Source organism: Alnus glutinosa, chromosome 4 (assembly GCF_958979055.1).
Source record: "Alnus glutinosa chromosome 4, dhAlnGlut1.1, whole genome shotgun sequence".
Classification (NCBI taxonomy): Eukaryota; Viridiplantae; Streptophyta; class Magnoliopsida; order Fagales; family Betulaceae; genus Alnus; species Alnus glutinosa.
The window spans coordinates 28219320-28234260 of record NC_084889.1 but is presented as its reverse complement, the minus strand read 5'-3'; the positions used below and the strand labels follow the sequence as shown (position 1 = coordinate 28234260).

The window sequence follows — 14941 nt, the reverse complement described above, 5'->3', positions numbered from 1 at the left end:
CCCCCCCCCCCCCCCCACCCCCACCCCAAACCCATTCAGCGCATCTCCGGCGTTCTCAGCTCCGATCGGCGCCAACCCCGCTCCACAGGAACTGCCAGACCGTCCCTGCCTCACTGGACTTTGCAGATTGAACAATAATGGGAGCTTTGCTTGTCGATTGATTTGAGAAAGGAGTTTTGCTCGTGTGTGTTCTTCATAATTTCATTTGGTGTAATATGCTGATGTGTCTGTTTTCTATTAGAGGGCATAAAGGGTTTGGTTTCTGCCAAGTCCAAACTGAAGTTATTCCCAAAAGGTTTCTGTTCAAAACGCTTTATGGGTGGATGACGGCTACCAACGGTGCTCGCTTTTCTAATTTCCTAGAATTTTTGAATTTGTGTTTTTATTTCTCTTTATAAGTGGACGTTCCTCTTGTATGCTCCAGCCTCCATGTATACTTGGATGGCGCCTTTTTGTGCTTTTAATAGGATTGATTTACTTCTCTCTTCTTCTTCTTTCTTTTTTTTAGAGAGAAAAAAATAATAATTAAAAAAAAAAAAATCTCCCATGCTAATTAATATGCTATGTTTCGGTTGTCTCAATACAGGTAGGTTTGCCCACCGCCACGGGGCAAACAAGCATTCACAGTCAATACAAAAACTTGGGTCAGTAAGAAAACCAAGCCAATGGCCGTTAAGGTCATCTAGCAATTCTTACCGATCTTACTCCAACCCAAGCCGATTCTACATTTAGTTTGAAGCTTCCTTACAGAAAACAAAACTATAATCCATTTTCTTTAGATGAAAAGATAAAGAATTACATGTTCTAAATAACATGAAAACATTAAATTTAAGTCTTTGCTCAACCAGTAAACATAAAAAGCCATATTCTATATGTGATTTATTATTCCATTACTTCTCTCTTTATTCTGGTGCTAGGAATATGATATCATCATCTGTAAATACAAGCTGAAATTGCAGAGTTTATCTTCATATTCAAAAACACAGACCAGAATCATGATTGGAGTCTGACAATCATAAATATTGCAGCAGGTAACCATAATTTACTTGAATCTAGGACAAGACAGAAGGAGCTGATATTACACAGATGTAGTTTGTTAGCCAAGGCAATCACAAGATCCCTCAAAAACTTATACATCATATTCATTTAGATGACGACTAAAACTACCCTGCTGATTTAGTTCTCAAAATAGTAGTTATATGTTGTGACAAAACCCTTTTTTTCTTTCTCAAAAGAGCTTCACCCTATCAGAAATGAAAAACAAGCAGACGGAAATGACAGCAAGAGGCAGTTGCAATTTCAAACGGATACCTGGAGGCTGGAAGGCTGGATCTAAGGAGAAGTGATTTCATGATGGCCTTTTTAAACAGAATCAAACCACAGGCTCCCTGCAAAACTGTAGCCTGAAAAATTTACAGATGGGAACCCTCACTAGAAAATTAACCTTATCATTGGGTTACTGAGAATCCATTAACAATTACAAGTATAAAAAAAAAACATCATAATGGGGACGGTTTCTTCCACTATGACCTTCAAGAACTACAAAGTAAGATTTTATGGTCTCTCTCCCCTATTTTCCTCTGATACACTTTACATGCTTAACCAACACAACTGAGCTTCTCTTTATCAAGATGACAAAACAGTGCAGTAACAAAACCTTAGGTTCAAGTGTTCAACTCCTTTGGCAGCAAATGAATTAAACATAAGACAAATAAATCATAGCTCACCAAAGGCAACTATTTCTCCACAAAATGGTAAATATGAAAGGCATGAAAAATAAGACAAAAGTAAAACAAAAACCCAACCATCAAGGCTGATAAACCTCCGGCAGCTGAAGACCCACGCTCGCAGCAGATTTTCCAAGTATTCTTTTCATTTCCTCCGACCTATCCACAGCAATGTTGTATGAAAACAGTAGGTCCTGCCACAACCATTACCGATTCAAACATTAGAGCCAAAATGGGGAAAAATATGTCACAATTTCTTCCATTTATTAAGTGGACAAAACTGAACCCATTTGTACGAAGCAAGCAGAAGATAACCCAGAAAAGAACTACTACACCACATTCACACCATTACCAAGACTAGCCCACTTTCACAGAAACCCTTCAAAGGGCATTCACAACATGTTCAAATAAGAAGTTATTCAGTTCAAACCCAACGCTATACCAAATCAAAATTCAAATTCCCCCTTTTTCAAAATGGAACAAAGGGAAAAGCCAAATTGCATTGAAGGGATGAAAATTGAGCAGTGCCTGGTGATGGTGGACACTATTGAGTAAAAAGGTGTAGTCATTGGCAAGCTTGATTTTGTGCCGAACAGCGGAGAGGTCCGATGGAGTGCACTTCTTGCGGAACTCCTCGGTCACATATTCCTTGAAGCGCCTCTTGCTGTCTTCCTGAGCAATGTGCTTCTTCACAGCCTTGAGAAGCTGCCGATACGCCTTGGCGGCTTGCAGTGCTTCGGAGCTCATCTCCAACAACCCCTGCTTCTGCTTCCTGCATCACAGTTTCCACTTCAATTCAATTAAACCCTTCTGATACTTTTGGTTGACCGGAAAAAAACTGTACCGAAAAAGAAATTGCCGGATTTTTTCCTCTTGCTTCGATTCGTACCTGAGGAAATCAAAACCCTTCAATAATTCAATCGAAACTACGAAAAATGGTCCCTGGAAACTGGAGAGTTCCTTTTCAACGAGGGAGATAGAGCTGCTGAGCCCAAAGATGGGACTGATTGCTGTAATCAAGCCCAGTTGGGAACTTTTCTTAAAAAAAAAAAAAAAAAAAAAGCCCAGTTGGGAAATTGGGACGTAATCTAATGTCGTTAGGTTCAAGGGCCCATCTATCGTGCTCTTATAAGATGCAACAGGATCCTCTCGACCAACTGGGAGGAGCCGATCAATTATAATTAAGGTAAAATTATAAAAATACCTCTAATTAAGATGCTTGTTTATTGACACATTAATTTACGTGTCATTTATTAGTCATTAAAATATAGACCGTTATGTGGCATTAAGAAAGCAATGATGGCTTGGTTGGAAGGGCATTGTTAAAAGACCTCCACATAAAAGTCTTCACTACTTGGGACACCTCCAACGACCAGAGACACTTCCACGCCTCCTTCCCTTGCTCCTGATAAGAGCATTGCGCCCGCCCCCCCCTTATTGTCTTGCAGCTCCTTTACCAAGTGATAAGCATTGCGGACAGTGAACATCCCAGTGGTAGTGCCTCTCCATATTAAGTAGTCTCGAGCAAGTGAGGGGCTATCTTGGGGATCGAGGGATCCCCGAGATAACCTTTGCTTCGTCTAAGAAAAACACTACAGAAATCATATCAGCCTTCCAACTCTTCGAAACCGAGTCTATCAACTCTAGCACCTTAGAAGTTACAGGAATGCACCACGAGGTTGACTAAACAGAGAAAGTGGAAGGTGTAGGTAACCATCTATCACCCCAAATATTAATCTGCCTTCCATCTCCAACTCGCCACCATAAGCCTTGCTTAAGTAAATCTTGGGCATTGAATATGCTGCGCTACGCAAATGAAGGCCGATTACTCAAGTTAGCTTTCATAAACACCAAATGAGGAAAATATTTAGCCTTTAGGATCAATGCAGCAATATAATTTGGTTCCTTAAGAATTCTCCACCCTTGCTTGGCAAGAAAGGCCTTGTTGAACAACACAAGGTCCCTAAAGCCAATGCCTCTAGCAAACTTCGCCAACCCCATCTTGTCCCAATTCAACTAATGAATTTTTGAAGTTTTGGCCATGTGACCCCACCAAAATTTTTGCATTAGGGTATTGATTTCTTTACACAACGTAACAGGCAATTGGAAAACTCTCATACAGTAGGTAGGGATTGCCTGCACCATAGCTGTTAACAAAATCTCTTTGCCCGTTTTAGACAAGAACTTCACCTTCAAGTTGCTGATCCGATTCCAAACCCTTTCCTTGATTGACTTGAAAGCTTGAGACTTCGACTTCCCTACAAAAGAGGAGAGTCCTAAGTAAGAGTCAATCCGATGCGTTTCAGTGAGGCCATAGTGGTGTTTCTGCTAAAAAAATTAAAATAGAGGTCTTCTGGAGATTTATTTTTTGCCCCAAGCCAACTTCATAAACTTTTAGGATTCTCATCAACCTTCTCCACTCCACAGATTTTGCTTTGTAGAATAGGAGACTGTCATCTGCAAAGAGAATATGACTAAGCCGTGGCCCTCTAGGAGAAGTAGGAACCCCAGTAATAACTCCCTTTTGCTCAGCATGGCTCAACAAGGCACTTAAATTTTCCGCACAAAGGAGGAAAAGGTAGGGTGAGATGGGATCACCCTGCCGAATACCCCTTGTAGGTCAGATCAACCCTACTGGATTCCAATTGACAATAACTGAATAAGTCACGGACCTTACACAGGCCAGGACCAACGAAATCCATTTAGCATGAAAACCCATTTTAACCATGGCCGCCTCCAAGAAAGCCCACTCAACTCTATCGTAGGCTTTGCTCATGTCGAGCTTAACTCTTGTGAAACCAATATTTCCCAACATTATTGTCTGCATAGAATGAAGAGTCTCATATGTAGCAAGTATATTGTCAGTTATCAAACGTCCCGGGATAAATGCACTCTGCAAAGGGGAAATGAGAACCAGCAATAACACTTTAAGCCTGTTAGCCAAAACCTTTGAAATCACTTTATATACCACATTACATAGGCTAATGGGCCGAAACTCAGACACATGTTCAGGGTTCTTCTTCTTTGGAATAAGGGCTATGTGTGTTAAATTGGCACGTTCATCCATAACCCAGTATGAAAGAAGTTTAAGATAACAGAACATACCTCTTGATGAATGGTCGCCCAATTATGTTTATAGAAACATGCCAAGAAGCCGTCAGGTTTAGGGGTGGGCACAGGGCGGGGCGGGGCAGGGCGGATTTCCGCCCTTTTTTCCCCCGCCCCGCAACCCTATGGGTGAGAAATTTTTCACTCGTGAATCGCAAGAAAAAGGGTTAATCAGTGAGGGGCGGGTTTTTGCGGGGCGGGGGGTGTTGGTTGGGCGGAGCGGGTTCAAAAAGGTGAAGAAGATGAAGAGAAAATGAAAATATACAAAAGGAAAAAATGTTTTGCAGAGATGGAAAACATGAGCATTAATTAGTAATTCCATTTTCAGAGATGGAAAAGTCTCTCTGTAATAAATTAATAATTCCATAAATCATTTACAAATTACAGGAAGCATCTAATAATTCCATCTACAGATGCAAAACATGAGCTTTAATTAGTAATTCCATTTCCAGATATGGAAAAGTCTCTGGCAATGGAAAAGTCTCTCTATAATAAATTAATAATTCCATAAATCATTTACAAATTACAGTAAGCATCTAATAATTCCATCTACAGATGCAAAACATGAGCATTAATTAGTAATTCCATTTTCCATATATGGAAAAGTCTCTCTGTAATAAACTAATAATTCCATAAATCATTTACAAATTACAGGAAGCATTTAATAATTCCATTTACAGATGCAAAACTGCCAAAACCCAAGAGAAAGGAATCCAAAAGATTAACCAAACGCACATGAGCATTAATTAATAATTAGTAATTCCATTTCTAAAGATGGAAAAGTCTCTCTAAAAATGGAAAAGTCTCTACAATAACTCCATAATCCATTTAAGGGAGCATTTAATAGTTCCAATTACATATGCAAAACCAAAGAGAAAGGAATCTAAAGGATTAACGCATATTTTCAAACCGTATGTAGTTTACAGCTGTAAAACATTAGTGCCTATTCAATCCTCAGCTTCCGCCACGTGCCTTCTAGATGCTTCCACCATGGTCATTCAGGCTTCAACGCAGCAACGCTTTATATCTTCATCTCTTTAACACTCTTTCAAATCTTTGCATCTTCATCTCTTCGTTATTGTACAAGTAGAATGAAGAAAGAACGAAGATGGAGAATGAACAAAGATGAAAAATGAACAGGCTGTACATATCTCAGAAAGAAGATGAAGAAAGAACGAATAAGCGAGGGCTAGAAAAGGTGAAGAGAAATTGAGAAAATGAAGACTGGGAGAGTGAGATGTGAGAGCGGCTCAGGTAGGAAATGAGATAAGGTGTTAGGGTTTATTTTTTTAGGTCTTATATGCTGTGCGGTGCGGGGCAGGGTGGGGCGGGGACCCGGTAATTTTTAAAAGCACAACCCGAGCCTCACCCTACCCCGCCCCGAACAGTTTGGCAAAAACTCAAACCATGTCCGCATTTTTGAACGTGAAAACCGTGTTTGGTGGGTCGGATCGGGGCCGGTATAGCGGGTCGGTGCGGTTTGAAGTGGTTTTGCACACCCCTAGTCAGGTCCAGGGACCTTCATCGGGGGCATCTGGTTCATTGCATCAGAAATTTCCTCCACCGAAAACTCAGCTACCAGTTTATCATTCATGTCCGGAGAGACCCTTGGTGTCAACACTCGGGTACAAGCTTCAACGTCAAGTCCAGTGCCTGAGATGAAGAGGTTTTGATAGTACTCTATGAAGGCTTGGTCTATAGTATCTTTCCCGGAACAAAGACTCCCATCCATAGCCACTATGTGACTGATTTGGTTATGTCTCTGTCTCTAACTTGCACAGGCATGAAAATATTTAGTGTTCTTGTCGCCTAGATTCAGCCAGCCTTCTTTAGCCCTTTGATGCCAGATAATGTCCTCCTCCTCCAAAATGATATCCAAATCAGCTTTAGTTGCAGCCTTAGTCTATGGATCAGCAACCATGTCATCCGACTGGACACCAAGTAAATCTTTCATCTTTTGTTGAATCTGGATTGCCACTGGATTCTTGTGTTTTCGGACCCATTGCTTCAAAAAAATTTGACAACAATAAAGCTTCTCATGAAACGAGGACCACAGATTTAGCCCATGATGTTTGACACGCCAAAATTTCTTCACTATAGTAGCTTGCTCCTTGTGCTGGGTCCAACTATAGTCAAACCGGAAAGTTTTACACTTCCTCCACGCTACATCCTCTGTTTTAGCATACGACACCAAGAGAGGGCTATGATCCGAACGATGGCGAGCCAGAACCTACACTTCAACAACATTAAAAAACAAGCTCCACCTATGAGAAGCAACTGCCCTGTCCAGCCGTTCCTTGTTGTACTTCCCCCCCGAGCGCTCATTACACCAAGTGTACTTCGATCCCCTGAAGCCCAAATCGAACAGTTGGCAATCTTCCAGAGCGCGATGGAAAGCTAACATTTGTGACCGAGGGCGTGGAGTCGAGCTAGATTTTTCAGAGGGGGAGAAAATCTCGTTGAAATCTCCAACACACAACCAAGGCTTTGGGCTCATCTGAGATAGAAATCTAAGAAGCGCCCATGCTTCATGTCTTCTGGCCACTTCAGGATGCCCATAAAAGCACGTCAGCTTCCATTGGAATGCCTTAGAATGACACTAGATTGTAGCATTCATATGTCGAAGGCTATAGTTTTGAATGGTCACCTAGACACCCGGATTCCACAGCAATGCCAAACCACCACTCCTACCTTTACAATCAACCACAAAAACACTATCAAAGCCAAGTTTAACACGAATAATTTCCATTTTAGACCGTAGAAGCTTGGTTTCCATAAGGAAAACTAAGTTGGGTTTCTTATCCCTCACAAGTAACTTGAAGGTTCGAACTGTCCAGGGGTTTCCAAGCCCCCAGCAGTTCCAACTCAGGTGAGTCATTGGGAGGGGGGGGGCTGTTCCACAGCCTCCACCGGTACATGCGATGCTCGGGCACCACGAACATTATTTTTCCTTCCCTTCTTTGACTGGGCCTTCGTTCCAACTTCCGGGGCCATTCCTCCATTTCGCTTCCCCTCCAGACTTTTACCCCGAGCCGGAGTAGGCACCTCGGACTGGCCCTACCGAGCACGTTTCTTCCAAGACAAAATGCTTCGGGGTTTTTCTGGAGGTTTCTTTGATTTGGGCCCTTCAACTGTTTTAGAAGTAAATGCACCCTTACTCACAGGTGATCGAGAAATAGCCATGTAGTTCCCCTTTTTGCGGACATGTGGGTGATACGTGTGAGTCACGGGATCCTTCTCCAGCTGGATATCGCTCTCTTTATCCACATCCTGCCACATCATGCCTCCATTGACCGGGTCCCAGGATCCAAAATATTTCTTTTTGGATCGACCATTCGCTGACCCCACCAAATCATCCGTTACTGTCTTTTCTGGAATACGTTGAGAACAGATGGTTTCCTTAGAAACCTCCTGTGATCCCCGCGTATCAGTTTCGGAACGCTCCTCCATAACGTTCGCCTCCTAAGTAATTGGAGCCTTTGCACTAACTTCTTGCCCTAAATGCCAAGCTCTTTCCTTTTCGGACGACATCGGAGAGTTGCTAGGGTTAGCCCAAGCGCTTCCCCGCCGCCTTCAGCACTGTGCACTTCCTCCGTGGAACCGTCATCTCTATAGCTTCCTGAGTTACTCCTCCTGTCCTTGGATCCAAATGAGGGGCCCCCCCGCGGAAGAAAATGAGGCATCATATGAAGCCAACTACCGTACGGGAGAGCATTTTCCTTAATTGGGAAGCGTCGCGACCCCATGTTAGCACACCCTTGACTACCGTGCTTGATGATTCCACAACTACAACAAAACTTGTGCAATTTTTCGTACTTGAACGCCACCCAAATGGACTGGTTCGAGACATGGAGTACACGACCTCTTGCCAGTGGCTTTGTTATATCAATGAAGATTTTCACCCTTAGGAACTCCCCTCATCCAGCTTCACCGTCAGCAATACCTGCTTCCTCCACACGTCTGACTGATTCCCCAAGTTTTTGACCAGCTGTCTTCCCTATGCAGGCAAGGGGTAGGTTGTACATCCTCACCTAGAAGGAGGCTATATCGAAATTCAGACTTGATGGAGGAGTAAGACCATCGAACTCTTTTAAGGAAACCAGGTTCCCATCATAAAGCCACGACCTACCCTCCAGGATACGAGACTTGACCCACACATGTTCGAAATCCATGATAAACATGTTGTTACCAATGGCGTTGAAGGATACCTCTCCCATCGGACGCCATGCCCTGAGAAGCAGGGCTTTGAGGAAATCCTTAGGCAATATCCTGTCTGCCATCAGTTTTCCTATCAAACAATGATTTCCTCGTTTGACCATTGGCACGATTTTGGAAGATTCCATAGAAACCTCCGCTTGTTCTGTTTCACCCAATGAAAACTTTCCCCATATCATGGATAACTCCTCTTCCATGAATCACAAAATCCTTCGCCACAATCAGAACACCAAAACAAGTAGGTGATGCCCTACCAAAAGCTCTACATCAAAACAAAGACGAGAGGGCGACAGCTTTACCCCAAAAGTTGCAGAGAGAAAACTAGAGGGAAAAGGTTCTCAGCAACTAGGATAACCTCCATAAAAAACAAGTAGTGGAGGATCCGATTTGCTCAATCTGTGGCAATTCAACTGAAAATGTTCTTCATGCATTGTGGAGCTGCCCTTCGGCCAGTGATGTTTGGGGGGGGGGGGGGGGGTCCTCTCCTTTTCAAAAATGGTCCAGTCAAGGTGCCAGTTTTATGCAGGTTTTTGAAGATTATATGGGACGTTTTAATAGGGAGGAACTGTGCTTATTTGCAGTACTGTCCAGGGGCATATGGTTGCGGAGGAACCGTTTTACTTTTGAAGGGGATTTTACCCTTCCTAGTGTTATCCTTACAGATGCCTCAAAGTCTCAGAAAGAGTTCAAGAAGTGCTGCAATGCAGTAAAGGCTTTAACGCAGAATGAAGAGTCCATCCCTGCTACGGTGACTGATAGGTGGTACCCTCCTCCCCAAGGTACTATTAAAATGAATTGGGATGCAGCAGTTGATGGCTCAAATGGTTGGATCGGCCTGGGGATTATGGCTCGAGATTGCCATGGGAGATTTTTTGGGGCTAGAAGCATCCCTTTTCAATTGCAAGTGGCTCCTAAGATGGCTGAGACCAGGGGCGGAGGGAGGGGGGCAAATGCCCCCCCTCACTTCTTATAAATTTTTTTTGCAGAGGGTATATTTTTTTCTATACCCCTGGAATGCCCCCCTGGAATCCCTTTGTTGTGAGTTTTTTTTTTTTTTTTTTCACCTTTCTCATTCCTATTTACAGTTTATTTACTCTGTAAGAAGACTAGAAAATAGGTAGTTTGGTCTTTCAGAAGTTGATGAAGGTAAAAGACGACATTTTTTTTTTCTTTCTTTATCCAAAAGCTCAAAACGCACCGTTCTAGTAGAGTCTGTAGATGCAATCATGATTTGCAAGCTGGCAGTGGCAGCAGCCTATCAAGTAGACCGACTGACCGAATGCGTAGCTGGTGGCTTGGTGCCTGCCGCCTGGTGTGATCTTGTGAAGACTGAAGAGTGTTCTGTCTTCACATTTAATGCAAGGCAAATAAACAAGTCAAGTGAAACTGTGAAAGTTGTCCAACATTTAATGCAAAAGGCAAAGAAAAAAAAGTTAAAAAACAAATGAAATCGTGCAAAAATTTAATGAAAAGCAAATATATTTAATGTAAATGAATCATGTGTAAAAAATAAATAAATTAATGTAGAAAAAACAAATGAATTGAATTCTTTTTGCTTGGAAAAAAATATATACATCAATTGGTGTGGCGGCTATAGCCTTTTGGGAATCGGGACGACGTGCGTGTCTCAGTCTAACAGTGCGACTTGCTTGATAGCTTGAGACAATTGAGTGTTGCATAACCTGCCGTGTGAATGTCAAATCTCATTCAGAAATTTTGAGAATTTGAGGCTTTTAGGCGGATGTTTGGTTAAACTTAACACAATGACAAAATTCAAGCAAGATTGAAATCACTGATAGTCTGATATCAAAGAAAGGAGAAGGAGGAGAATGATTCGACTTCTAAGTTACTCAAGTGTTAAGGTTCATCCATTCAAATAAACCTTCAAACCTCAAAGTTCAACCGACCTATCAGGTATGTAAATATGTATTTAACTTTTATTTTGATTAAGATTTAAGCTTTTTATATTTAAATTGTTCTTTTGAAATTATTTTTTTATATATTTAGATTGCTTTTTTTTTTAATAATTGTTTTTATATTTAATTGTTTAGGAATATATATATATAATTGTTTTGGTTTCATATATTAATTGTATAAAATATATAATTGTAGTTGTGTGAGATTATGGAGATCAATGATTCAATTGAGCTACAATCAAATTCTAAACGAGCTCGTTTTGAGGTAGATTTAGCAAATCTGCCAACCAATCCAGGCTTAAGGAAAAAAAATTCAGATTACCATCCTAGTGATAGAGACAAAATTCGAAGAGTATATCTACAAAAAAAAAAACCTTGTCAACCATTTGAGCATAATTTTCCACAAACACAATTTGGAAAAACATGGCGTCGTTTTAATCCAGCATGGTTCGAAGAATATTCTGACTGGTTGGAATACAACATTTTAAAAGATGCTGCGTATTGCTTGTTTTGTTATCTCTTCAGACCGGACATTAGAAATCAAGCAGGAAGAGACTCATTTGTTATTGAAGGGTTTACAAATTGGAAAAAGAGAGAAAAGTTACAGAGTCATGTAAGGGCTCACAATAGTGCACATAATCAAGCTCAACAAAGATGTGAAGCTTTGTTAAATCAGAAACAAAGCATCATAACATTTTTTGACAAGCAATCATATCAACAAAAAAGAGACTATAGAACTCGTTTGAATGCATCAGTTAATTGTATTCGCTTTTTACAGCAACAAGGTTTAGCATTCTGTGGCCATGATGAATCTAAAAACTCAAGTAATCAGGGAAATTTTCGTGAATTGTTGCAGTTTCTAGCAAAACATAATGAAGAAATTGACAAGGTAGTCTTGGAAAATGCTCCTGAAAATCATCAAATGACTGCACCGGACATTCAAAAAGAAATAGCAAATGCTGCAGCAAGTGAAACTCTAGATGCTATTCTTAAAGATCTTGGAGACTCGTCATTTGCTATCCTAGTTGATGAAGCTCGTGATATATCTGTTAAAGAACAATTGGCAATTGTTTTGCGATATGTAGATAAGAAGGGTCATGTGATTGAACGTTTTTTAGGCATCACACATGTTAGCAATACCACGGCTGCAACATTGAAGATGACAATTGAGTCAGTACTTATCAAACATCATTTAAGTATTAGCAAATTGAGAGGACAAGGATACGATGGAGCTAGCAATATGCGAGGTAAGTTGAATGGACTTAAAACACTTATTTTGAATGAAAACTCATCTGCCTATTATGTTCATTGCTTTGCACATCAGCTTCAACTGACTTTAGTTGTTGTTGCTAAAAATCACATCCAAATTGCAACTTTTTTTAGCTTGGTTAATAGTGTTTTTAATGTTGTTGGAGCATCATGCAAGCGTCGTGACACACTTCGTGAAAAAAGAATTGCTGAAGTTGTTGAAGCACTACAAAATAATGAAATTTCTACTGGTCGTGGCTTGAATCAAGAAATGAATCTAAAGAGACCTGGAGATACACGTTGGAGTTCTCATTATGGTGCAATTATTAATCTTATTATCATGTTTTCTTCTATCATCGAGGCGGTTGAAGATATTGTGGAAGATGGTTTATATTCTGAACAGAGAGCAGAAGCAAATATATTGATTCAGTTGCTACAGACTTTTAAATTTGCTTTCAATTTACATTTAATGAAAAGTGTTTTGGGGATTACAAATGAGTTATCTCAAGCATTACAACGAAAAGATCAAAATATTCTAAATGCAATGAAGTTGGTTGAAGTTTCAAAGCAGCATTTACAGGCTATGAGAGAAGAAGGGTGAAACTCTTTATTTGAAGAAATTTCTTTGTTTTGTGCAAAAAAAAAAAAATTGTTGTGCCCAATATGGATGATATGTACCAATCTCGATCACGGAGAAAAGCTCAAAGCATGACAAATTTGCATCATTATCGTGTGGAGCTTTATTATATTGTTATGGACATGCAACTCCAAGAACTTAACAGTCGCTTTACTGAGGCGAATTATGAATTATTACTTTGTGTTGTGTGCCTGAGTCCAGATGACTTGTTTGCTGCCTTTAATAAGGATAATATACTTTGTCTTGCTCAGCTTTATCCGAATGATTTTTCAGCAATTCAACTTATGACTTTGGACAACCAACTTGAAACATATATCATTGACATGCGTTCTAGTGAAGAATTTGCCACACTTAAAGGGATTGGACAACTTGCTGAGAAGATGGTGGAGATGAAAAAATATATCACCTATCCATTAGTTTATTCATTGGTGACATTGTCATTGATTCTATCAGTTGCGATAGCAACTGTTGAAAGAGCATTTTCAGCAATGAATATTGTTAAAAATCGTTTACGTAACAGAATGGGAGATCAGTGGATGAATGATTATTTGGTCACGTACATTGAGAAGGATATATTCAAGACTATCAACAATGAAAAAATCATGCAGCGATTTCAAGGAATGAAGACTCGTCGAGGACAACTCAATTAAATTGTAAGTTACATTTATATGTTTTAAAAATTAGTTTAATTTTGATCAATTATTTATTTATTGCGTTAGTTAAAATTTCTAATTAATTTTTGTTCAACTTTAGTTTTTTTTATTCATTAAAAAAAAAATTCTTGACCCTCCTCACTCAAAATCCTAGCTCTGCCACTGGTTGAGACAATGGCTGCCTACCATGCAGTCCAATTCTGTCGAGAGGTTGGATTCTTTGATGTTATTTTTTAGGGTGATGCTAGTCAAGTGGTCCAAGAGATCAATCAAAATTCACCCAACTACACTACAGCCGGCCATTTTATTGAGAGTATTCAACAGGATCTTATTTTCTTTCTGGCTACAAAGTTTGTTCATGTGCCTAGAATTTGTAACAAAGTAGCTCATAAGTTAGTAAGAAAGGCTATACGTAATAAGGTTGAGTGTGTTTGGTTGGAAGAAATTCCACCAAGTATTTTTTCCATTGTTTGTAGGGAGCTTTCCGGCCCCTATACCCTGTATTGGGGTCACTATTTTTTTACCTTTATATGCAAGATGCAATTTTCCGTTCAAAAAAAAAAAGAAAGCAATGATGGCATTTTGTTTCGACGGCATTCAACATTCAGATTTTTTTTCCCAATGTTCAAAATTTTCTACTAAAACAAAATCCAATTTCAAAAAAAACCCATCCAGCAAAAACAAAAAGTGAGTCTCAAGCACCATACCACACAAACCACAAGGATCATTTCCTTTCACTTTCTTAATAACTTTGTTTAATTTAGTCAAACACTAACACACCACCGTCTCTATATTTGTAGCAAGTTAAATTTTCTTAGTAACAAAAATTTGCCTAATCTCTGGTACATAAATCGCAGGCTCCCAACAACAAATATGTACTCCAAATTAAATTAAACCAACAAACTGAAACTACCATCTGTAGAATAAACCAGAAACCCAAAAGCAAAAAATACAAGCAAATCATCAAACACATCAGCTACACAAACAAACATGTAAAACAACAACCACAAATACAAAAGCCAAACGGGGGAAACATTAGCCAACTAGAAAGTCTAAAAGCAAAAATCGTCTGCCAGAGGGAATCAAAATTAATTCGTGAAGGCAAACTGGGAAAAAAAAAATCTAGATCAAAACCATTATGGGTTTAGCTGAAAAAGTAATACCAATTTACCAGAAAAATGTAGTGTCCGACAGTGGAGGACGTTTTATGATTCCTAAAATATTTTATGATTCCTAATATTATAGACCAAAACCAACAACTCTAAGCAAAACCCAGATGAGTAAATCCCAAAAAAAAAAAAATCAAAAGAAAAACAGACCGGTGGGGGGTGGCACTACTGGTGGTGGGCGGCGGCACTGCTGGTGGTGGGCAAAGGCACTGGAGGCGACTACATTGCTTGGTGGTGGCCAGTGCTGCTTGGTGAAAGAGGGGGGAGG

General features: G+C 40.1%; 2 protein-coding genes across 3 annotated transcripts; one reads left to right on the top strand and one right to left on the bottom strand.

Moving 5' to 3' along the window:
* Nucleotides 1-941: 941 nt before the first annotated feature.
* Nucleotides 942-2737, bottom strand: LOC133866757 (uncharacterized). 2 transcript variants are annotated; one of them, XM_062303388.1, is made up of 4 exons: nucleotides 2617-2737; nucleotides 2253-2499; nucleotides 1806-1918; nucleotides 942-1403 (listed from the first exon to the last, which is right to left on the bottom strand). In XM_062303388.1, the coding sequence occupies exons 2-3, from the start codon at nucleotides 2472-2474 to the stop codon at nucleotides 1808-1810; spliced, it is 333 nt and encodes a 110-aa protein (XP_062159372.1). In that variant the 5' UTR covers nucleotides 2475-2499; nucleotides 2617-2737; the 3' UTR covers nucleotides 942-1403; nucleotides 1806-1807. The 2 variants fall into 2 exon arrangements, with proteins under 2 accessions (XP_062159372.1, XP_062159371.1); XM_062303387.1 differs by lacking the exon at nucleotides 942-1403 and having other exon boundaries at nucleotides 1429-1918.
* A 7539-nt stretch (nucleotides 2738-10276) lies between these two features.
* On the top strand, nucleotides 10277-13501 carry LOC133866265 (uncharacterized). Its single transcript, XM_062302794.1, has 3 exons — nucleotides 10277-10468; nucleotides 11745-12600; nucleotides 13053-13501. Exons 1-3 carry the CDS (start codon nucleotides 10277-10279, stop codon nucleotides 13499-13501), a joined length of 1497 nt encoding a protein of 498 aa, XP_062158778.1.
* Nucleotides 13502-14941: the final 1440 nt, after the last annotated feature.